At 40.1% G+C, this 23478-nt stretch overlaps 1 protein-coding gene across 7 annotated transcripts in view; it reads left to right on the top strand.

The window, feature by feature from the left end:
- CTNNA3 (catenin alpha 3) overlaps positions 1 to 21619 on the top strand; it is a 577974-nt gene extending 556355 nt beyond the window's left edge. For all 7 annotated transcript variants that reach the window (XM_053388388.1, XM_053388387.1, XM_053388385.1 and 4 more), the window contains 3 exons: positions 5963 to 6068; positions 12560 to 12694; positions 21293 to 21619. In XM_053388388.1, coding sequence (XP_053244363.1) covers positions 5963 to 6068; positions 12560 to 12694; positions 21293 to 21580 — 529 coding nt within the window. In that variant the 3' untranslated portion in view covers positions 21581 to 21619. The remainder of the gene's footprint in view (positions 1 to 5962; positions 6069 to 12559; positions 12695 to 21292) is intronic.
- The last annotated feature ends 1859 nt before the right edge of the window (positions 21620 to 23478 follow it).

Here is a 23478-nt window from a genome sequence, read left to right as displayed (position 1 = left end):
ATGGCCCATTTGTGTTTAAAGTTCATGCTTAGAATGGCCACTCATGGATCATAAAAAATAAAACATTCTTCATTAAAAAAGGCACAAAAATGTGCAAAAAGTACAAGTGCTGATATATATGTACAGATGCAAAATTAGAAATAATTTAATTGAAATACAGGAATCTCACCATAGTGAGGAAGAGATAACCCTGCTGCTCTTCTTTTGTATGGTTCTTTAACTCTAAACTGGACTCGGACCAGACAGCCCCTTGAACAGGGGAATGTCCTCTGTAAAGTAGGACACCTGCCCACCCTATTCCTGCTCATTCATTGTCTTTGCCAAAAATAGCAAGGTGGAAGAAGTGAGAGAGAAAGCAGCAGTTTTGAAAGGAAGTGTGTTTCTAGGTCCATCAGCTATTTCAGTTTATAAGAATTTACCCCTAGCAAAAGTATTATTTCCCTACAACTAGCCGGGGGGGGGGGGAGAGGAGAGATAAACTGATGAAACCTTTTGCAGTTAGAAAAAATAATTCTTGTTTGCTAAAAGTTTTCAAATTCCTTTCAGATTCTATTTCAGCATGCCTTACAACACATGCTGAAATACAATACAATTTTTCTTCATTGACCTTGATTTAAATTGAATACATCTAACAATTTTTTAAAGCTTCTCTGTAGCTTTTTATGCAAATATATATTAGTTAAAAGTTGCCGCATCTTTTTCTTTTCTTTTTAAAAAAATATTTTTAGGAGTTCTGAAGTTGTATTCACAATATGACAATTTGAATGACCTTTAAAAAAACAAGCAGCCAAGATAATGCAAATCTATGTGTAATACAAAACCAGAATATTCTGAGGGCAATATGTTACTTAGTAGGAAATGTACTGTTCCTTTTTATTCCTTCTTCTTAGTGGCATTCAAATCTATCACACTGTGACTAAGAATTAGGAAAATCAGTCTTGGATGAAAATCAAACAAAGGCCCAGTGCAGAGGAAGGATTTAGCTTTAGAGGGTCCTTGGTCTACTTCACTTGCTGATGAAAAATGAGCAAGTAGAAGCACTAGGTGAGGCTCTCAGCTTGTTCCTAAGCTGTCTTTGTAAAAATGACAGCAGAGCCTGCCCACCTATGACGCAGGTGAAGTGCCAGCCTCAGGTGGTGGAAGTGCAAGAGGTGGTGCTTCATCCGTGCCACCACCAAGGAGGCATTCCAGTGTGCAGTGTTGCCACTCATCTTCCCTACCCCCAGGCCGAACGCTCTGGCTCCCACTGAGTTCAGCAAGAGCCAGGACATTCATCTATGCTGTTTGCCACTCGGCACTCTGCAATGCAGGCAGCACTTAGGGGAGCACTCTCTGGCTCCTGCTGACTTTGGCAAGAGCTAGGGTGTGGTGGTGGCAGAAGGGAGGCATGCTTGGGCAGGGCCAAGAGGTGGCAATTCCCATTTAGCCTGAGTTGACAAAATGGGGCGGCCACCCCTGAATAACAGATAGGTTGCGGGGCTCTAGGGCCATGATGCTGATGGGATCAGGGAAGTAGGTAGCAGAGGATGAGGACAAACCTGCACTCTCAGAAACTGTTGCTGCTGCTGTACTAGGAAGGAAAGAGCAAAGTACACAGTGGACCCTCTGGATACGAACTTAATTCGTTCTAGGGGGCAATGCGCAACCTGAAAAGTCCGCAACAAGAGGCACTGCTTCTCTGCATGTGTGCGGTGCGCTTCTGCGCAGAAACCTGGAAGTATACACTTCTGGGTTTGCCACGTTCGCAACCTGAAAGTTATGTTACCCAAAGGTAACGTAACCCGAGGTACCACTGTAGTTCAAATATAACTAAATTTAACATAATGCCACAGTGATGACCTAGGGGCAGTAGGGACAGGCCAGGAGCTATTCTATTGGGTCCCCTAGAAAATGAAATTATCAGGCTATACTTTCTAAACTTTATTCCTGGTGACTTCCAGGGAATCATTACAATACTTGCCTGCATGAAATGTAAGCTGCATTGTTTGCTTTTGAGCAGAACATAATTAGAAAGGTATGATCTCTTTCCCCTCAATCAAAGAGTTGAATGGCTAAAACCCGATTCTACTGGATAATTTATAATTCACTGTGAATCTGTCTCCGGGAGCATTCATTTATTAGAATAATTGAAAGTGTGGCATTTGCAGAATGGTTCTTCTTTTGTTTCAGATGTACTGTTCCTTCATTTCTAGATTTGACCAATTTAAGTGTAGATGAGTGGCATTAATAGTCACATATTGAGGTAAATGTGGCATGACACAGGACTGGGGAAATGTCACATACAGGCGGTTGGAGGATGGATGGCGGCTAACAGATTGAGGTTGAATCCTGACAAGACAGAAGTACTGTTTTTGGGGGACAGGAGGCGGGCAGGTGTGGAGGATTCCCTGGTCCTGAATGGGGTAACTGTGCCCCTGAAGGACCAGGTGTGCAGCCTGGGAGTCATTTTGGACTCACAGCTGTCCATGGAGGCACAGGTCAAATCTGTGTCCAGGGCAGCTGTTTACCAGCTCCATCTGGTACGTAGGCTGAGACCCTATCTGCCTGCGGACTGTCTCGCCAGAGTGGTGCATGCTCTGGTTATCTCCCGCTTGGACTACTGCAATGCGCTCTACGTGGGGCTACCTTTGAAGGTGACTCGGAAACTACAACTAATCCAGAATGCAGCAGCTAGACTGGTGACTGGGGGTGGCCGCCGAGACCATATAACACCGGTCTTGAAAGACCTACATTGGCTCCCAGTACGTTTCTGAGCACAATTCAAAGTGTTGGTGCTGACCTTTAAAGCCCTAAACGGCCTCGGTCCAGTATACCTGAAGGAGCGTCTCCACCCCCATCATTCTGCCCGGACGCTGAGGTCCAGCGCCGAGGGCCTTCTGGCGGTTCCCTCATTGCGAGAAGCAAAGCTACAGGGAACCAGGCAGAGGGCCTTCTCGGTAGTGGCGCCCGCCCTGTGGAACGCCCTTCCAGCAGATGTCAAAGAGATAAACAACTACCTGACATTCAGAAGACATCTTAAGGCAGCCCTGTTCAGGGAAGTTTTTAACGTGTGATATTTTACTGTATTTTTGGTTTTTATGGAAGCCGCCCAGAGTGGCTGGGGAGGCCCAGCCAGATGGGCGGGGTATAAATAATAAATTATTATTATTATTATAGCTCAGGTTACAGACGCTTCAGGTTACAGACTCCACTAACCCAGAAATAGTACCTCAGGTTAAGAACTTTGCTTCAGGATGAGAACAGAAATTGTGCGGCGGCAGCACAAGGCCCCATTAGCTAAAGTGGTGCTTCAGGTTAAGAACAGTTTCAGCTTAAGAATGGACCTCCAGAACGAATTAAGTTCTTAACCTGAGTTACCACTGTAATCACTTACTTATTGATAATTTATTGCACTCAGTTACCAAAACTTCCTATGCTCCCTGAGATGCCATTTATAGATTCTCCACAACTTTACTGAGGATCAGACCAAGCCATTTTGCCACCTGAGAAAAGTCAGGACCCACGACCACCGCACCAGCAGCTATCACTTACTGCAGATGCTGCCCTGAAGCTGCCCTGAATGAGACGTTGCCAATGTGTGCGGCCTGGCAGCTGCCATCAACAGGAGGCTGAGTGGCAAGCGGGTGCCCTTGCTCTGGCAGCCTAGCTGGTGGGCTTGTTACACTGTCCCTTTCCAAGTCTTGTGGTCAGCATGACTAAACCACTTCTTGCGCAACGGAACACTGTGACAGAAACCAGAGCGCACAGAAACGCTGTTTACCTTCCTGTCGCAGCAGTACCTATTTATCTACTTGCACTGGTTTTCTTTCAAACTGTTAGGTTGGCAGGAGCTGGGACAGAGCAACGGGAGCTCACCCCGTCGCGGGGATTCGAACTGCCGACCTTCTCATCAGCAAACCCAAGACTCAGTGGTTTAAACCACAGCGCCATTCATGATAAGAGTGGCCCAGAGCACACACATCTCCCGCAAAGCACTCTTTCCTCCAGATCAGATCCAGGCGAAGAGAAGGTGACAACATGCAGACCAGGAAGACAGGGCAGCTCTTGTCACACTATTACTGCCCCAGATAGCAGTCTTGATGGCAGTTTTAATCCTCACAGGAAGGAGCTTTGATGGTATTGGTAGCATATATGCTAAGGTAGGAATTGTGCCAGTGTGACTTCTGGAAGCGGGCTTGAGATATTTTAAAGTAAAACAACTGCCTTTTTGATTGGAAAGGATTGGATGGCTATCAATTCAAGAAAACAATGAAACAGTTTGGACACAGCTTCAGTAACGGAATTTTTTTAAAAAAGCCAGGAAGAAGGTTTGCCTTTAATTCTCAGACAACTGTTCTCTAGTTAACTCCAGTACTGCAATTAGTGATGTGAGGTGAGAATATTCACTGGAGACTATTCTGGAGAATGTGAATATTCTCTGCTAGAAAATTCTCCGGAGAATATTCTCCACAAACTGTAAATTCTAATGTAAGAACCAGTTTTACAATCCACATTTAAAAAAAATCTAGTAAATAAGAAGTCAATGTGTGATATTACCAGTTTAAGTAATGAATAATGATTTTTTGATCCAGTTACATTACTGGACATTGTGTCATTCACCATTGGCAGTTCTGAAATGTGAGTTACAGAAAACTTAAAAAAAAAAAAGTTTTAAAAATGCTATTCATTTAATTTGATGAACATTTGAATTTGTATGTATTTCAACATACTATTTGCCCCCTATTTTGGTGTGACCTTATTCTTAGCAATTCTATATCCTTGGCCATATAGTGTGGTTTTTTTTTTACAGTAGCTTTAATGCTTTATACACTTAAAGTCCCTAGGCCTAGGCAATTATGTGTAACAGCATGTGAAGTGGCCTTGAGTTAAACAGTTGACGTTTCTATATTTTTATTTAGTGCCAGTAACTGGTTTTTACAGTGCCATTCAATGGTACAAGGTGCCATTTACCAGAGATTGACATACGGAAATATATTATCATATAATGATAATATATTTAATGTTAATGGCTTCTTTTTTGTATGTATGCATATAGTTTTGTTTATCAAACTGTGTTTTAGTCACCAAAACAGTTATTAAGTGTTAGAGCTATTAGAAGCACAAGATAGCCTATTACTGAATTTACTTTTATCAAACTTTAACACGCCAATTGTATTCTTTGACTTGTCCTATAACATGTACATGTTCTAATAGAAGAATAAAATACGATTAAACTACGGAGTTTCCTTATACCAAACCTTAACATGATAATTACTGGTGCCATCACCCTAGAATGGTCTAACTTTAACTATAAAACATGTTTTACTTTTTAATTTGATACTTGCAAGTGACAAGTAGGTTTGTGCTTATGTATTTTCACTGTTTCCTTTACTATTGTTTCCCTATATGTCAACAGTGCTGACCTGCTGACCAGTAAGAAAGTTTTCTAGATTCCCCCCACTTTATATCAATTTTATTAGTGTTGTACTGAAAATACTGTACCGTGTATATATGCTTATTAAAGAATATACTCATGTAGCCGACCTGAGGTTTTTTTAAATATTCCTTTTACTTTAAAAGCTACATTTAATACATACACAACATAATTAGAATTCAAAGCTGATGGTAAATATATGTCATTCACATTGAATTTTCAATTTCAAGTTTGGTGCAAAAAATCAAAGAATGTGAATTCACTGCATTGCCCCATTGAATAAAAGTATCTGTACAGTTTTTGGTTGCCATCTGAACAAGTTTACCCATGAATAAACATGTATATTAACTAATTTTCAATGCATTAAAATTATATCATTTTCAATGCATTAAAATAAGTATTCTCCTATTTTAAATGAAAATTCTCTAATATTCTCATTAATCAAGAATATTCTCAAGAATATTGTCCAAAAGATTATTCTCAAGAACTTAACATCACTAATTGCAATACATACTTAATTCATTATATTTATTGCTTTTCTTTTTTAAGGGGTAGAGGCCCACTGAAGAATACATCAGATGTTATTAATGCAGCAAAAATGATCTCAGAGTCAGGATCAAGAATGGATATGCTTGCAAGACTAATTTCTAATCAGGTATGTATAATAATTTGAACACAGTAGTTAACACAGTAGTTGATGAATACAACTGTTACCATGCTTCATACTTTCATATTCTTTGTATTTGTGGCTCCCTTCATCTAAAGTCCAGTTTCTGTGTCAGAAGAACACCTAAGAATTATCACAGCTGGCAAACTGTGGCATAGTAAACTATTATACCAGGAGTACATAAGCCACATCAATATTTGCCAATGAACTGTCTTGGTCAAATGACTTTAAAACCCTGTCACTCCTTTCATAAAAATTTCCATTGTTTCATTGAGATGTTACCTCAATGTTACCCTACTTTTTCAATTGAATTATTATGAGCTGTACACTGGAACTGATGTGCAGTTAAATTAAAATGGAAGAAGAAATGACACATTAATTTATTTTCTCTTATATCAGGAATAAGAATTCGTTCACTTTTCAGATGCAGTCTAGCTAGTCTAAAAATAAAAGGCTACATATCAAGGATACTTGTTTAGTATAAACTAAACTTTACGATTGTGCTGCCACCAGTTCACTCAGTAGCAGTACCTCAGTTTTTGAATGCAATCAGTTCCGGAAGACTTTTCGAGTTCTGAAATGTTTGAAAACCAAAACTCAATAGTCGACAAGCTAGGCTTGAAGGTCTTGCACTCAGCAGAAGCTGCGTTTCCAGTCCGACTTCCGAGACATGTTCAAAAACCGAAGCATTTGCTTCCGGGTTTACAGCGTTCAAGATCCGAAACATTCGTCAACGGAGACGTTTGAAAACCGAGGTACCACAGTATAGTATAGTATTTCTTTAATGCTATTTAGCATATTTATATACCACCCTTCCTACCGAAAGAGCTCATGAAGGCAAAATACAAGCCACAAAACAATAAAAACTTCTTAAAAACCATTCCAATGCAGACTGGGAAATATCTCAATTTAAAAGGCTTGTTGAAATAGAAAGAGTAGGCTCCAAAATGATGACAGATGGCACCTGTCTAATATTGAAGGGGAGGGAATTCCAAATAGTAGGTGCCACAACTGGGTATATAAGGGGTGAACCAATCTTTTAGGTATTCTGATCCCAAGTTGTATAAGGCTTTATACACCAAAACCAGCCCCCTGAGCCTGGTCTGGAAGCTAATTAGGAACCAATGCAATTCTATCAACAGTGTGTAATGTCTTGGCAGTACCTTGCTGAAACAAGAAGTCAAGCAATTGCAGTTTGCACCTTCTGGACCAACATTAAGGGCAGCCCCACAATTCAGTAATCCAGCCTTTAGGTTACAAGCACATGGATGTCTGCGGTCAGGCTATCCCAATGGCTTTAATTTTCTTACCAGCACTCACAGCTACTGAGGTTACCTAGGCCTCTAGCAACAAAGATGGATCAGGGGCACCTCCATACTATGTACCTGCTCTTTGAGGAGTACAGCTCCCTCCAAAGCAGCCAGTTAACCAAATATCCATACGTGGAATCCATGCACCCACAGTGCCTCCATCTTGCCAGGATTCAGAGTCACTTTAGTGGTCCTCCTCTAGCCCACCATCAAGTCCAGGGCTTACAAGGCCTCTCCTAATTCAAATATTGTAGAGAAGTAAAGCCAGGTGCCCCAGTGTACCTTGTGTGTTTAACAAACATGCACTTCTCCATTTATATAAAGCTCAGGACATGAACAAAGCCGCCGCCTCTGCTGATACTGAAAGTTAACCAGGCTAAGGGAGAACAGCTTAAAGCAGCCAACCCAGGGAAGGAAATAGGTATCCTTCCTCTCTTCCACAAGCTTATTTTGATATATGCAAAGCAGCATTCCCATGCTTTACAGGCAAGCAGGGACATGCTTAGCATGGTCCATAGTTTTCTGATGTGCTGTTTTCTAAGCATTTCCCTGTCCTCACCTTGTGCAAATATCTGCCCTAGTCCAGCAAATGGGTGCAAATGGGTGCTGCATGTGCAGTTTGCTCCCTGGTGCAGCTGCTACAGCTGGTGCATGTAGCCTTTGAGAAAACTGAAAGTAGCATAAATTGGCTATTCAGATGAGGGTGCTAGACTTAGATCTCCCCTTGTCTCTTAATAGCTGATAGGCACCACTGCAATTATCTCGCCTGGATATGTGCACACAACCCCAACCACTGGGGCCTGGATTGTTTGATTGTTCTCAGGATGGAACATACCTTTCTCATAGTTTCTCCCCGCTCTGGTTCCCTAAACTGGGAATAACAGAGTCATTACAGGTCTTCTTGTCACAACCAATAATGTCCGTTCATTAGAATACATCAGTTTATTACTCACAATACCTCACAGAGCAGACTCTATTATCTTGACACCCCTTTCCCAATCAGCACCTTGGCCATAATGTAAGAGAGAGTTTTCAGTATCCCATATTACATGCAAGTTAGAAAAACAAACCCTTCTTTTCTTTTCCCCATGTAGCTTCTAAAGCGAGAGAGCAGCTGAAATAAGCAATCACTGTGTAATGAAGACTCATTGTTGCATCTCTTTGACCTTTTCCAGTTCATAAAGTAGAGCAGTTTCAAATGAATGACTTTTACTCAAGCTGCATACAATCTCATATCATCAAAATAGGGAACTGTGAAACCATTTGAATTAGGCTTTGAGATTTTTGCCTCTGGGAAAAAAATATGTGTTGTGGCTTAACATTAACTACATCGTATAGATTATTCACTTTAGCAGGAGCCATTTTGAAAATCTACAGGAAAAACAACATTACTTCTTATTTCTGGTTAAAGAAATAGGACACAGTGCAATACAAGTGGCCACATTCATTCAGGTTACAACCCATTTTCATTGCAGGTTTAAAATATATCAGCAACCCTTATTCATAAACTCTAAAAATAAATCTGCTAAGGGTTCATTTATTTAAATTGCAGAAATATTATCTCCCACTATTAGAGGATAGTTTTGTTTGCACTGGGAACAAGCTACCTGCAAAACTGAAGGGGAACTTCAGGCTCAGGTACTTCGCCCAAATTCAGAACTGCCAACTGCCTTATAGTCCCTGTCTGATCCCAAACTCCAGCCTGCAAGTAAATTGCCCCATTCAGGAGGAAACACCAAAATATCATCTTTGACTATAGGCAAGTAATCAATTTAACAAAGGACAGTCACCCGGCAGCCATAACAATACACTTTATGCTACCATCACTGTGCGGTGGGAGCCAAAGACTTAAAGCAAACTGTAATTAATATATTTATTTTTTCATTTATATTCCATTTTGTTGCATATCACCAAACTACCATTAAAGGGTACTAGCTGATGATAAAATAACTGAGACAAAAATCACAGTTGTATAATTACAATAAGCACAGTCATGGGTGTTATTTCGAATAGCTTAAATACAATTTCAACGTATGCACCATTTGATGAGAAGCCACTGAAAGCGGTATCGGGGCGACAATCCAGCACATTTAGTTTTTAATAGGCTTAAGTGTACTTTGATCCGTACTGGATTATGGCCATGATCTGTAGCACTAGCCATTACTAGAATCAGTACAGCAGCAAAGTAATTTTATGTCCTTGGAAAGTGATGAGATGGAAGTAAAGCAAAACCCACATAATGTATACTGGAGGCAGTTTACAGCATTTTGAATTATGGAATTATATTAACTAACCCCCTCCCCAGCTATTCTGCAAAATGGCTTTACCCATTGAAATCAATGAATATGCTACCATTGTTTTCAGTGAATCTGCCCATTTCAGCTCCACTTGATCATTACTTTTTATTGTGAGAAATGAAATGGCTAATTCTGTTATCATTTGGATGACAGACACTCATTAGAATGAAAGGAATTCTTGTTCCTACGGGAAATATCATGGTAACCATACAATAGCTAACACGACAACTGGTAGTGTCTAATGGTCATATGACACACAACAGTGATTTTAATCTGCATTATACTGCTTTGCTTTTGAAGGGGATCAGAATACATAAACAATTTTATATATATATATATATATAAACACACACACACACACACACACACACACACACACACAGAGGCTATGTTATGGATTTACTTTGGAGTAAGTCCAGCTGAACACAGTGGCGCTTCCTTTTAAATAGCAATACATTGAACTGAGAGAGGGGGTTGGGGAGAGACAGTATGACACTATTATATCGCTCCATGTTGTAGAAAAAGCATATCTATTAGATACCTATCCAACCAATCACTATGTTGTACAAAAGAGGGCAATCTGCAGATACCATATTATGAGAAGGTCTATTCTGTGTGATATCAAAACAGACTGTTGTTAATGTGTTGTTACACACGCTTTGTTGTATTGTAAAAGCTTAACTTCAGGATGCTTAGAATCACTGTGGACAATTGTAGAGCTGGAAGGAACCTTGAGGGTCCTCTGGTCCAACCCCCTGCAAAGCAGGAATCTCAACTAGAAGTGGTTCAGAAATTAAATAAATAAAAGTGTTCCAAACATGCATTGCCAGTATACAGGAAGGCAGAAATACGTGCAGAAATTCAAATTTCACACACTCCATGCAACCCACACACGCCATCCAGCCAGTTACAAACTCCATTCCCAGTAGCCCAGATTAATATGGAAGTTTATACAAGCTCACGTTTCCTCTGTGCAATTCCATATGCTTATCTTAAAGCAACACATGCCAAATGCTGGATTGGAATGCCTGTCTTCATTCACCACACTGCGCTGAAAATATTATTGAGCAATGAAGTCTAGTTATTTAAAACAGCCACTCCCATGTATTTTTTTGCGCAGTAAATATCATCAACAGGTGTGCCTGAGAATGTCCACATAAAAATATTCATTACTGCATAGACTGAGGAAGGTCAGCTATGTCATTATTAATTTTAGTAATGGATGCCTGGACAAAGAGAAGTTTGGACTAATGCTAAATGTCAGTGGGAGCTACTTTACCTTAGCCCTTTACACCTCTAGATTCTCTGTTGCCTTGTTCCATCTCCAATTGGTCAACTAGGGGGGGAGGACATTTTAGGGAGCAGCAACTGCCATCTCCTTGTATTTGTCAAGTACACCTAAGTGTTACATTTAGAAGTGCTTGGAAGGTATAAAGAAAGGAAGGATGCAGCAGGACATCTACAGGGCTGTGAAGATGAGTATCCAATGTATCAAGTGCTACCTTCTAGTGCTGCTACTCATTTCATTATTGGGTCATTTCAACGAGGTCATGTCACCCTCCGTATTGGATGTTGATGAAATTTGCTGTACACCCTTCCCTTATGGTTGAAAGAAACCCCCTTAATTCCCCCCCTCTATCTCAAACGGTTTTAATTTTATAGCACTTCAATGTTTTGTCAAATCTGCATTGTCTGTCCCTCGAGACCCTTGGCACAAGATACCCTTGTGTACATTTTATTTTTTCCCTCCATAACCAAGGATCAGATCTCTGAAATTTTACACAGAGCTCAATAAAATGATGAGGATTTCAGAAAAAAATACACCAGCACTCAAAAGATTTTATAAATGCCTAAATTTTTTTTAAATAAATGCACTTGTAGCCTAGTTTTTTGGGTGAAAAAAACTAGGTTTCGAAAAGCTGAATTTACAGTGTGCGGGCATGAGGCAACCCAAAGTTTTTGGTGTTGAAAATTATTGCAAAGACATGCTCTTTCTCGATAAAGAATGAAATTTATGGGTTTTTTTATTCCTTGTAATGAAAATTTTACATTTTTGGACGTGGGGGAGGGAGGGAATGGCTACTGGGTAGCCATTTTGTACAACTTTCCTACAATCCATAGCTGTAATAGAAAAAATTAATGAAACCAAGTTGTTCATCTTAAAAATTAAAATAATAAAGGTTTTTTTGAGAGGGCAGCCATGTTTTAACTTTGGGATATTTGAATTTGAAGTTATGAAAATTAGAACATTATATGCTGACATGTAAGGAAATAAGACCTAGCAAGAAAAAAATCCAAAAAAAGTAAAAATTGAGTATTATATACAAATTTGAGTACATCAAATTAGGCTTAAATTATTTAAAAAATATTCATTTCAGAAATATTAAAAATATTTAGAAAACATATTCAGTAACCTGAATATGTTTATATAACCACATTGGTTCTACTACCAATATAATAGAATAAAATGTTATCATAATTATTTTCTTGCAAAAGGAACATGGCATAATCAAATGATGATACAAAAGAGCAAGATTAGACTAGGGCATGATGTTCAATGTGTGCTCTTGAACCGGACATGAAAAAATCCAGTCATGTCAAGGTCAAGGATTTGAGAATGTGATTCATTTGAGTTAAGAAAAAAAAAAGTTTTTTGTAGCATGCACCTTATAGGTAGTGTTGGAGAAGTGAGATATTTAGAGAACCATTGTTTAAAATGTCGGGAGTTTGTAGCATGGATGCCTGCTTTTCAAGTAAAACCTTTTTTAAAAAAATACTACTATATGTATGCGGTCTCTTGGACTGGATTCACCTGTATTCCAAAAAATAAAAATTGCTAGCAAAATGAAATATTGTTTCCTTCTTTTTTTAGTGTCAAGACCCATCATGTAAGCAGGACTTACTGGCTTATCTAGAACAGATCAAACTGTATTCCCACCAGCTCAAAATCTGCAGTCAAGTTAAAGCTGAAATACAGAATTTAGGCGGAGAACTCATCATGTCAGCAGTAAGTGCAAATTGTCCTGAGGTCATTTCATTATACCATTATCTTCTGGTTACAACCTGCACTATAATCAGACAAAATATCAGATCCATGAGACGAATATTTTAGTCTCTTGTGGGTGCGGCAGTTTAGCCCACATTTGGAAGGAATACATACATAGATACATGTGAATATTCTAATGTACATTGTATTTGTTGCCTCAGCATAAAGATCTTTCAGGCTAGATTGGGGGTGGGGGTGGGGAGAGATACATTTGATAGCAGCATTATTAGTGTAGTGCACCAATTTCAAGACATGCTGCATTACCAAATAATTATTTAAAATAGCAGGTAGACTTCGCATTACTCACATAGAAAACATAATGGGGGAAAGTGGGATGCATTTGTTGCTGTACTAGAGCAAAATCAAGAAAAAGGCTGATACTATATGGTGGTTATGCCAAAGTTATGGGCAAACATGCCACTGCACAAGTGTAGGATTGGTATTTAAAAAAACAGCATGTTTAGATTCAATTTTAGTTAAATATTCCTTCTGTACACGATCCCATCCTGTTTATTTAAATGTGGCATTATTGTATAATTCTTTACTCATTTCTTGCCATCATACCTTGCCATCCTTTTATTATGAGGAATATCAATGCACTCCAGGAAATATGTGAGAAAGATGAATTGTCCCAGTGACTGAGAATACAAAAACGATACTTTCCTCCAGTGGTTCCCTTCATTCTTATAACAATAAACACTCTGTGAATACGTTTAGTGGGAAATGCATAGGAGAAAACAAACCTGTTGGTAAAGTGGCAGAATCAACATTCATAGAACAAATTGCTGAGCTACCGTAGTGAACGACTGACCACTCTTCTACTACTGTTAATAGCTTGAGTATACACAAAATGAAGTATAAAATTAGGGGGCATGGGTGGTGCTGTGGTCTAAACTACTGGGCCTCTCGGGCTTGCCGGTCAGAAGGTCAGCGGTTTGAATCTGTGTGACGAGGTGAGCTCCCATTGCTCTATCCCAGCTTCTGCCAACCTAGCAGTTTGAAAGCACACTAGTGTAAGTAGATAAATAGGTACCACTGCAGCAGGAAAATAAATGGAAGCATCAAGGTGTCCTGTTGCACCAGAAGTGGTTTAGTCATATTGGCCACATAAGCCGGAAAGCTGTGGACGAACGCCGACTCCCTCGGCCTGAAAAGCGAGATGAGTGCCTCACCCCATAGCCACCTTTGGCTGGACTTAACTGTCCAGGGGTCCTTTACCTTTACATTATAAAGTTTGAGAGCTTATCATTTAGGTATGTTCCATGGCAATATGCAAATAGCTTTAACAACTATAACAAAGAGACTTGAACTGCAATAGGAATGCAGTAACAGTAATTCAGATTTTTGCAAAACAACATGGTGGAGTTTTTGGGGGGGATGTGGGATATTGTTTCTCATGCAGTATGACTTATTAAAGCTGTAAATAGAAACAGCCTTCATAAAAACAACCGCAATCCTTTCTGCTTACTCACTGCTCTCCAAGCTTTTGCATGTGTAAAAAAATGGTTTACTAAAGTGCGCAATCAAATGTGCTCACTTTCTTGTGATTGCAGAGGAAAAGTCCTTGCTGGTGATCCATACTTGCAGAGTAATAGAAATGTAGAATTGGAAGGGGTCCCAAGGGCCATCTAGCTAACCTTCTGCAATGTAGGACTCTCAACTCGATCATACATGACAGATGGCCGTCCAACCTCTGCTTCAAAATCTCCAAGGATTGAGAGTCCACCACCTCTCATGAGAGTCTGTTCCACTGCCAAAGAGCTCTTATTCCAGGGCATGCAGAAGAGAGGTTCAAACATTACTCCCCCACCACAGTTGGTCTCTAAGGTGCTACTGGACAATTTTTAAAAATTTTAAAAATATATTTTGACTGCGTCAGACCAACACGGCTACCTACCTGGATCCCCAACCATATTTTGCCAACATGGGCAAGGGCTGTTTGGGGTCAGCCACAGGAAGGTTGAACAAGCCCTGGCAAGGAGAAGCTGAGAATAAGACATCAGTCACAACCAAACAATCCTACACGTTCTTCTAATAAAGTTCTTCTAATGCTGTAAAGTAAACAGAAAACTGATAACACATCCAGCTTTTCATAATCATCCTAAATACCACCAACTGGCATAATGACAAATGAACTGCTAAATAGAAGAGAGCATCTGACAGAAAATCAATGCAGCAGGCAAGAAGAAAGAAAACTATTTCACTTTAGGCAAGTCCTTTTTTATATTGTGAATTTTCCACCTTCTTCTCCTGACCTTCTGCACAACCATACACACACATATCCCAAGAGTTCTCCCCTGCAGTCTGCTCTTTAACTTGGTATGCTCTTAGACTGATATCTTTTTTTCACACCGAGCTAATGATAAGTATCTACATAGGCATGAGAATTATGTCCCCTGGAACCATTATCTGAAACCCGGGGTTGCTCCTGGGTCCATCTTTGTTAATAGTGGCCAGCAGTGCTGTTAAAGGTATCGGTTGGTTGCTCGACAGCAATCAGGCAACATGCCTCAATAGTCTGTTCTAAAGCTTTCTTATTAGTGATAAAAACCTTTAGAATGCAGAGCGCCTATATTCCATGTCTTGCTAATTCACTGGCAGAATCTGAGAGTGGGCGGTCCTTAAACCTTCCCCAGCAGAGTAGTTTCTTGACCCCCAGTCTGCGCCTTCCCTCTCTGCACGGAAGCTTTCTGCGCAAGGAAGGCTTGGGTAACAGGGCACCTCCCTCCTCCCCGCTTTGCTCCAGCAAGGTATCCTGGCACTGCCTTGCCTCCTCCGCCCCCTGCATCTCCTCTCCACTAGAGGCGTGGCTACCTTCCTCTGCTGAGGAAGTGCTGCTTCCCACGATCTTTGGGGGCTCTCTGTAATCCATCTGCCTTTTCCCCTCTCGCCCCTGAGCGGATGGCAGTTCCCTGACAAGTGCCTTCAACCAGCTTTGGCTGGTACGCCAGTTGGGGCCATTCCTCAGCTGAACCTTATCCCATCCCATGCCATTTATTTTATCCCTTTCCCCCTGGTCCTTTTGCATTCACTTCTTCCTCTTAAAGCAGCTTTCCGCTCGTATCCCTTTCCTTTCTTTTCACAGTTTATGTAGACAACAACAACATTTTATCTGACTTTATCATTTCCTTAAAACTTTCTTAGTCCCTTTTCTCTCAGAGGAGGGAGACCTTCCTTCCCACTCTCCCCAACTTATCTTTTCCTGGTCTCTGCCCACCTCCACTTTATTCAGGATGCAAGGAGCTGCTGGTCCAACTTAAGGCTATATGGCGTGAGTAGTGGGCGGAGGTAGTGATGGGCAGGCAGTGGCACTGAGGTTCACCGGAAAGTGGCCCAAGGCTTATGGTTTGAGAAAACGCTGCCTTAGAAAGCTACACATTCATTGTCTTTGTTCCTCAGAAGTTTTAATTGTTTGGCTTGCCTCAGAACAGATTTTGGATAGTTCAGGAGAACCTACCCACCGTTCCTTTTTCACTGCTGCTTTTGATGTACAGATACTTGATTTCTGGCCAATTCTAACTATGTATAGCTTTTGCCAAACTCAGTTACGCGTTGACCTTCTGCTTAAATTGTATTCCTTATGGCCTGCCCTTTTCTCTTCCAGTTTCCCTTCTCTGCCAGAATTTGCTACAGATATTCAGCAGCTGCAGTAATGGCATGGAAGGCAAAATGTAGATGGAATGAAAGAACATTCATTAGTCTTCTCGTTTGTACACTTTGAATCTGATTCTGATTTCCATGACCAGACTATGGGTTAAATTATTTGGCTGTAAACATTGAAATACTTCAGAGGTGACTGGATTTCAGTTGGAGGGGAGCATAGGAATGACATATCAAGCTCTTATTTGTCCTGTCAGTCTAAGGATCAAAGAAGAAATGCTTTTACTTCTGCTGATTACAGTTTAACCTGCATTTCCCCCTATTTTCTTACACTCTGCTTTTTCCTCTAGGATGGCAGCCTGGAGAAGACATATTGATATAAAGTGCAGCCCTTGGCAGCAAAACAATTCTCACATTAAGCACAGAAAAGAAAATTGGTCTAAAGCAAGGATGCAGAAGCATCTTGTAAAGGAGTGGGGAGGGCAGGAATCTCTCCATCTGGAGATGCCCCAGGCACCTCTGCTCCAACTCTTCCTTTGCTCACAATGCTCGCCAGTCACACCAGACCCCTCTGCCTATTCCCCTTCTTACACTGTCACAATGCTTCGAATTTGCATGGAGCTGAGTAAGGGCAGGGCAGGGGAGGGCAGGGGAGGGGAGGGAGAACAGTGGCAGGGAGTTTGCAGCAAAATCTGGTCTGGATCAAAATCGTATGGCATGCCACCTTAGGGCAGGGGTTTGCCTTCATAAGAGCCACCATGCACATGGATTGGCAGAAACAGCTCACTAGGTGGGGGAGAACCCCTATGCTTGCTTCCTGGCAGGTGGGCTGCTGTTACTTAATGGGAAATGTCAGGGAGCTTGACTCAGTGGAAACGCACAGGCAGAGCCAATCTGGTACTCCAACAACATGCCAAAATACCCAATAGTCCTACCTCTCCCCCCCCCCAGTAAGCAATAGCAACACACCTGTCAGGAAACTAGCATAGCATCCATGGACGTAGCCAGGATTTGGGGGGGGGCAGGACTTTTGTGGGCCTCCCAGAAGTGATGTGTTTAGTCTGTTAGTTAAGTGTTTCTATTGTTTTACTTGATCAGAGGGGCAGCTGCCCCCCTGCGCTCCCTTGGCTATGCCCATGATAGCATCTCTGCCCCACTCTCAAATTTATTTTGCATATGAAACGGGGCTTGATAATTTCCTGACTATATTTGGAAGGGGGAAAGTGGTGATTTATATCAGAGTATGCCTGATAAAAGGTGCATACATTTTTTTCTCAGGAAGAGGATGCTGATGGCAAAGTGTCATCTAAGAAGCATCTTTGAAAGATTAACTTCAGGGTGCTGTAAAGAAATATTTTGTCTATTTTGTGTTTATGTGGATTCTCGTTTCATCAGTTTTCTCTGGTTATGATGGCATGAGGCCTTGAAGAGGCTGTAGAGAATAGCAGAGAAAGACAAAAAGGTATCCTAGTGACTATTGTCCTTGAGTACGTTAGATTCCCTGCAGAACGTTACTCAGAGATGTATGGAACAGGCTGTGGGTAAAACTATAAACTATGCTTGCTGTAATGTGCAAAGACTAAAGGACTGTGACTGAACCACAAATCTACTACAATTCATGTTCATTTCCATCTGCAGCCTGACCTGGGGGTGGGTGTAATTATGTAATTTGTTTTAAATTTTAAGTGTTTTTTGAAGGGGAAGAATGCAGATACCAGTCGATGTAGAATTTTAGTACTGGAAATCAGTGAAGTATTGTTTGTTTGGAACCAACTTTCTACCCTAAAGTGTAGTCAAGGTGGCTCCTTGTACAACAGCCCCAAATAATAAAATGCAAAGTCATAAATATACAAACCAACAACAAAACAGAATAGTAAAAGGCAATCGCTGCCAAGAATGCCAAATTAAAAGAATGCTCACTGGAGTAAATTGTCTTCATCTCTGGAATAAGCTTGCATGGTTTTCTCCTTTCCATAACTCTCTGAGTAGGTTAACGTAAAAGGTGATGACTATTATAAGGTCATGTCCAACAAGGGATTAAAACCTGAGCCTTCCCAGTCCTAGCCTTCCCGACACACCAGCCATTACACACACTAGAGCTGTGTATGCACCATACAGTTAAAGTGGCTTCCTCTAAAGAAACATGGGAACTGCAGTTTACCCCTCACAAAGCTACAATCCCCAGAACCCTTAACACAATTCCCTTCTTGGGGGGGGGGGAGTCATGTGTTTAGTTCTCAATTGTCCAAATTTTATTTATTTTTCTCACTACACACAAGACAAACGCATGCCCTCTAACACTGATACATACTGACATACAGGCAGTCATCCTGTGGCAGAAATGGCATGGGCAACTGGAGTTTGGAGCATGTCTGTGTAGAAGAAATAGGGTTAGCATTGGCAAAGAACCAAGGAGTCCACAATCCCCTAGCCTCTCCAGTGGTGCCGGGGCCTGTACGGTGCCATATGCACATGATAGAGCAAGCATTATAGTGGACCTCTATTATTCTTTGGACTCAGTGAAAGGCATACTGGCTGAAAATGACTGGTCACTCTGTTGTGCATATCACAACCCCCCCCCCAAATGCAGCTTCCTGAGCACTACGAAATTCATTCTGATCACATTCTCATGATGCAGTACAAATTCTTATCACTTAATTCCATAGTAGCTTTTGAAACAAATTGTGTTCGGGAGTTACAAAAGCCAAACTTCAAAACATGTTCAGAATAATCAGATGGATCTTCAAGAGGAGGTGGGCAGAAACCCCAGAACAGAGTATTCTTTAAAATTATTCAAAAAGGAGCTGCATTTCAAAATTGAAATTGTCAACCTTATAATTAAATATGAGCACAGTGACTCTTCGAAGCTTAAAAGTTATTCATTCAGGTTATTGATATGAATTACAGTAAATTTATCCCTTGCCAATTTTCTAGTGCAAAATGACAACAGCAAAGGCAGCTTAAGCTGGAGGTGGAATTCATAGCACATGGAAAGAAATGCTGAAGAATTTTAACATTCACCAAGAGGCTCATACACAAAAATGAAATATGACACAGTTCAAATGCTATGCAGTCCATGTTGGAAATCATCTGCCTAAAAATCTTCTGCTCTTCTAGAGTTCCAGAATTCCTCCCCCAACTTAGGTGTATTTAAACAGTGGCACAATACATCTACAGGAATTTTCTGTTGTTTAACTGGCATATGTTTTTGTTAATACTGTACTGCTCCTTTATTCACTTTTTTAAAGCTTGGGTTATGTATTATGCTTTTATGACATTGTGAGTTCTCTTGAATGGGCTATGCCCCCAAAGGCAGGCTATAAATAATGTTATAAATAAATAATACAAAACTAGCTGCAAAACTAGAAAGGCAAGGCTCATTGTAGTCTTGAGCAATTAGAGCTTGTTGCTTTCTATTACTAAGCAGCAAAGCTGAACTCCTTTGTTGTTAAATCTTATTTGCTATATCAACACTGACTTTAAAAGTTTACTGTGAAAAAAGAAACAGGGAAAGTACTAGCATGAGGAAGAATGATCCCAGCCAGGGTGCCATCGCAGCTGCCCCCACCTGCTCTCTGCGCCCCCCCCCCCAGTGCCGGAGCATGAAGCTCCACCCCTGGCTGGGGGTAGTACCAAACTATCTGATAGGGCTACATGTGTCCCACCATAGCTGTTGTATGAGGATCGGACCAATACGTTGCATAATTCCAACCCAGCTGCAGAGACAGAGTTAGAAGCCTGCTTCAAAGTCCCAAAGCAGAATTAGGGGTGAGAAAATGTTAGAGAAAAAAACTTATGGATGTAAGAGGATTTTATTTAGAAACTGGCATCAGTTTTCCTGAATGTTCTGGAAAACTGTGTGTTTCCTCCACAGAGAATGAAATCAATATACATGCAAACATACACCATTCATAAAAAATATTAAGATATAGTGTATGCTTTCAGTTTGTTTCTAAAAACTCTTGTATCCATTGGCTTCTTTTTCTCCATCCTTTGGAGACATGGCACAGTTGTCCTACTCCTCATTAGAATGACACAATAATCCAGATACATAGTTCCATTACCTACATAAGTCTTTTGTTGATTTTAATATTTGCTTTTAATTCTGATAGTTTTATAGATATATTTGATTTTAGCCAAGTTCTTTCTATCTATCATCTATCTATCTATCTATCTATCTATCTATCTATCTATCTATCTTATGCATGCTTTGAGAACATTTTGATCAAGCAGTTAATATTTTTTCTATATAAACCTTCTCAATCAAATTTGCAGACCTCAGAAATCACAAAAGATCAGGGGATTAAAAGATGTGTAACATCATTTCTAAGACAAATTATAGCCAAAATTACTGTATTTTTCACTCTATAAGACGCACCAGACCACAAGACGCACCTAGTTTTTGGAGGAGTAAAACAAGAAAAAAAAAAATATTCTGAATCTCAGAAGCCAGAACAGCAAGAGGGATCGGTGCGCAGTGAAAGCAGCAATCCCTCTTGTTGTTCTGGCTTCTGGGATAGCTGCGCAGCCTGCATTCGCTCCATAAGACGCACAAACATTTCCCCTTACTTTTTAGGAGGGAAAAAGTGAGTCTTATACAGCAAAAAATTCGGTATATTTAAGACTGTGATTTAGTGATTCTACTGTATTGTTCTTGGGTTTGTTTTTAAAATTGTGCTGTCTTTAGGTTTCCAGTAAGAAAAGACTGGATGTAATGCTTTACAAATGCAAAAAAATAAAAATAAAAAAATGTCCACCGTTAAAGTAACTCTGTCCTCACCTCAAGCTTCTATTTATCCAACATTGCAAATAACTTTTGACCCTTCTGCATTCATGTTGGCTTATTCCTTACATGGAATGCACAAATGGAAACAAAGATCACCTGCATTTTAAATGTTTGTTTTTGATTACAGCTCGCTTGATTTCTGAGGCTGTTAACAGTTGTGTTTCTGATTACAGTTGGACAGCGTGACTTCACTAATTCAGGCTGCCAAGAACTTGATGAACGCCGTGGTGCAGACAGTGAAGATGTCCTATATCGCCTCTACGAAGATTATCAGAATTCAAAGTCCTGCTGGCCCACGACACCCTGTGGTGATGTGGCGGATGAAGGCTCCAGAAAAGAAGCCTTTGATTAAGAGAGAGAAGCCAGAGGAAATCTATGCAGCTGTCAGGAAAGGGTCGGCTAAGAAGAAAATCCATCCCGTTCAAATCATGAGTGAATTTAGAGGAAGAGAAATAAACTGAAATTATTATTCTGTTCACTGCACAAGTTTCCTACACCAAGAGGCTGCTTGTTCTGTGTAGTTATTTTTTCACTTCTCTAATCCTACAAGTAAAGTAATAGTTGATGTTCTCGTTTTACATATGTTTGACATTTACATTACATTAGGTTATATTCATTTGTACACGATGAAGCAGCCTATGATTTTTTAAACCCACTTTTCAGTCATTGCCATCATATCTTTTAACACGATTTCTTCTGTTTTGAAGAGTGCTTTAATTTTGATCACTCACCCCATTATTTAATATATTTGATCTGGAATCTCACTATTTTGAACACAATATTAGGAAAACAAAATAGTATCACAATGTGCCATGTTTAATCAAAAAAAGAAAAGCATTTGTTCAAAGCTTTGCATTGTTCACAGCACTTCAGACACAATATACATTTAAAACAACCTTTGTTGTCCCCCAGGTTTCAGAAAGGGGCTGAGGCAGCTTGATAAGAGGTTGTCTAACAATGTCACCTAGGGACTTCATGGTTAAGGAGGAACGGATCAGTCTATTTTCACTCCATGATGCAGAAAAATTCATATTGCAAAGAATGAATTATTAGAACATCCTTATTTGTGGTTGTGGATTTGATTATGGGATGTTACTGTTCACACTCTTAAGAACTGCACTGCAGCAACTCTCACATTATTTCTAGTGGGATAGTTAATAAGACTAGATTTTTGCTCATGTTATGAAATACTGGCTTAATTAAAGTCAATGGGTGGCCTTCAGAAAAATCTTACAATAATCAGCACTACAAGGATAATGTATAATTGGACCAGCTGTTCAAGTGATGGAACTGATACAGCTGCAGGGTGTGTTGGACTTCAGGAGCAGAAAGAAAACCTTGTTCTTCAAACCAGTCTTCTCCTGCTCCTTTCACAGCTCTCTGTTTTTTGGAGGAGGCTTGCTGATTCATCCAACGCTCTCCTGTTTTACCTTCCTTCCTTAAAACCCACTAGTCCTGCTTAACAATGAAAAATATATAAACCTGAAGAAAACGGAAGTTTTAACCATCTAGTAATGAACAACTAAGGTATCCCGCAGAGTGATGAAATTTAATATCTCATAGGAGGAGTAATTATAAAAATGTAAAACGTGTATTGAGTTTGCGATATATTTTCTCCTGCTTTTTTCCTGTTTCCCCAGGTGATGTTTTGACCGAACTCTACCAGCGGGCACAATGACTTCAATGATCAAATGCATATTCCATTTGGTTGATGCTGTCATATAGTTGTACAATATATAGTTAGGGAACCAAAACTGCTAAAACTAAAATAATTGAAGTATTTTAGTCTCCATGAGGCGAACATACTAAATTCCTGTTGAAACGCTAAAGGATTGAAATAATCATTGTCAAAGAGAAAGCCACCATTTGTTTCAACATCATCAAAAATGAAAATGATTATATAAATTTCTGTATAATTTATATGAATACTGGGATAATTGCACCTTTCATAAGATCCATTTAACTAGCCCTCATAGGGGGTGGGGGGAGAGAAACCTTGATATGATGGAACAGCAAACCATTTTTGTAAATGACCCAAAAATCACCTTTATTTGTGACACTATGATAAATTGAAATGTAATGTAAGGAGACGGCTCAGTATATAAACGTCTTTTCCTGTGGTGTCCCAGTTCTCAAAATGTGACAATTCAGAAGCAGAAATAGCTTTGTGAATTATTACATTTAATGTTTTTCAAAGTATACACCAAAGATGAAAGGGCTTTTGAAATCCTTGATTATCAGATGTTTTGAACAAAGTCAGCTATATCACTGTGAACTTCCTTCATTCCACCGTCTCTGCTACCCTCTGTCTCTCAGGACATGGTCGGATGTTACTTTTCAAACACAACATGAAAGGAGA

The sequence above is a fragment of the Podarcis raffonei genome, chromosome 5 (genome assembly GCF_027172205.1).
Source record: "Podarcis raffonei isolate rPodRaf1 chromosome 5, rPodRaf1.pri, whole genome shotgun sequence".
NCBI classification, from domain to species: domain Eukaryota; kingdom Metazoa; phylum Chordata; class Lepidosauria; order Squamata; family Lacertidae; genus Podarcis; species Podarcis raffonei.
This window is presented reverse-complemented; position numbering and strand designations above follow the sequence as displayed.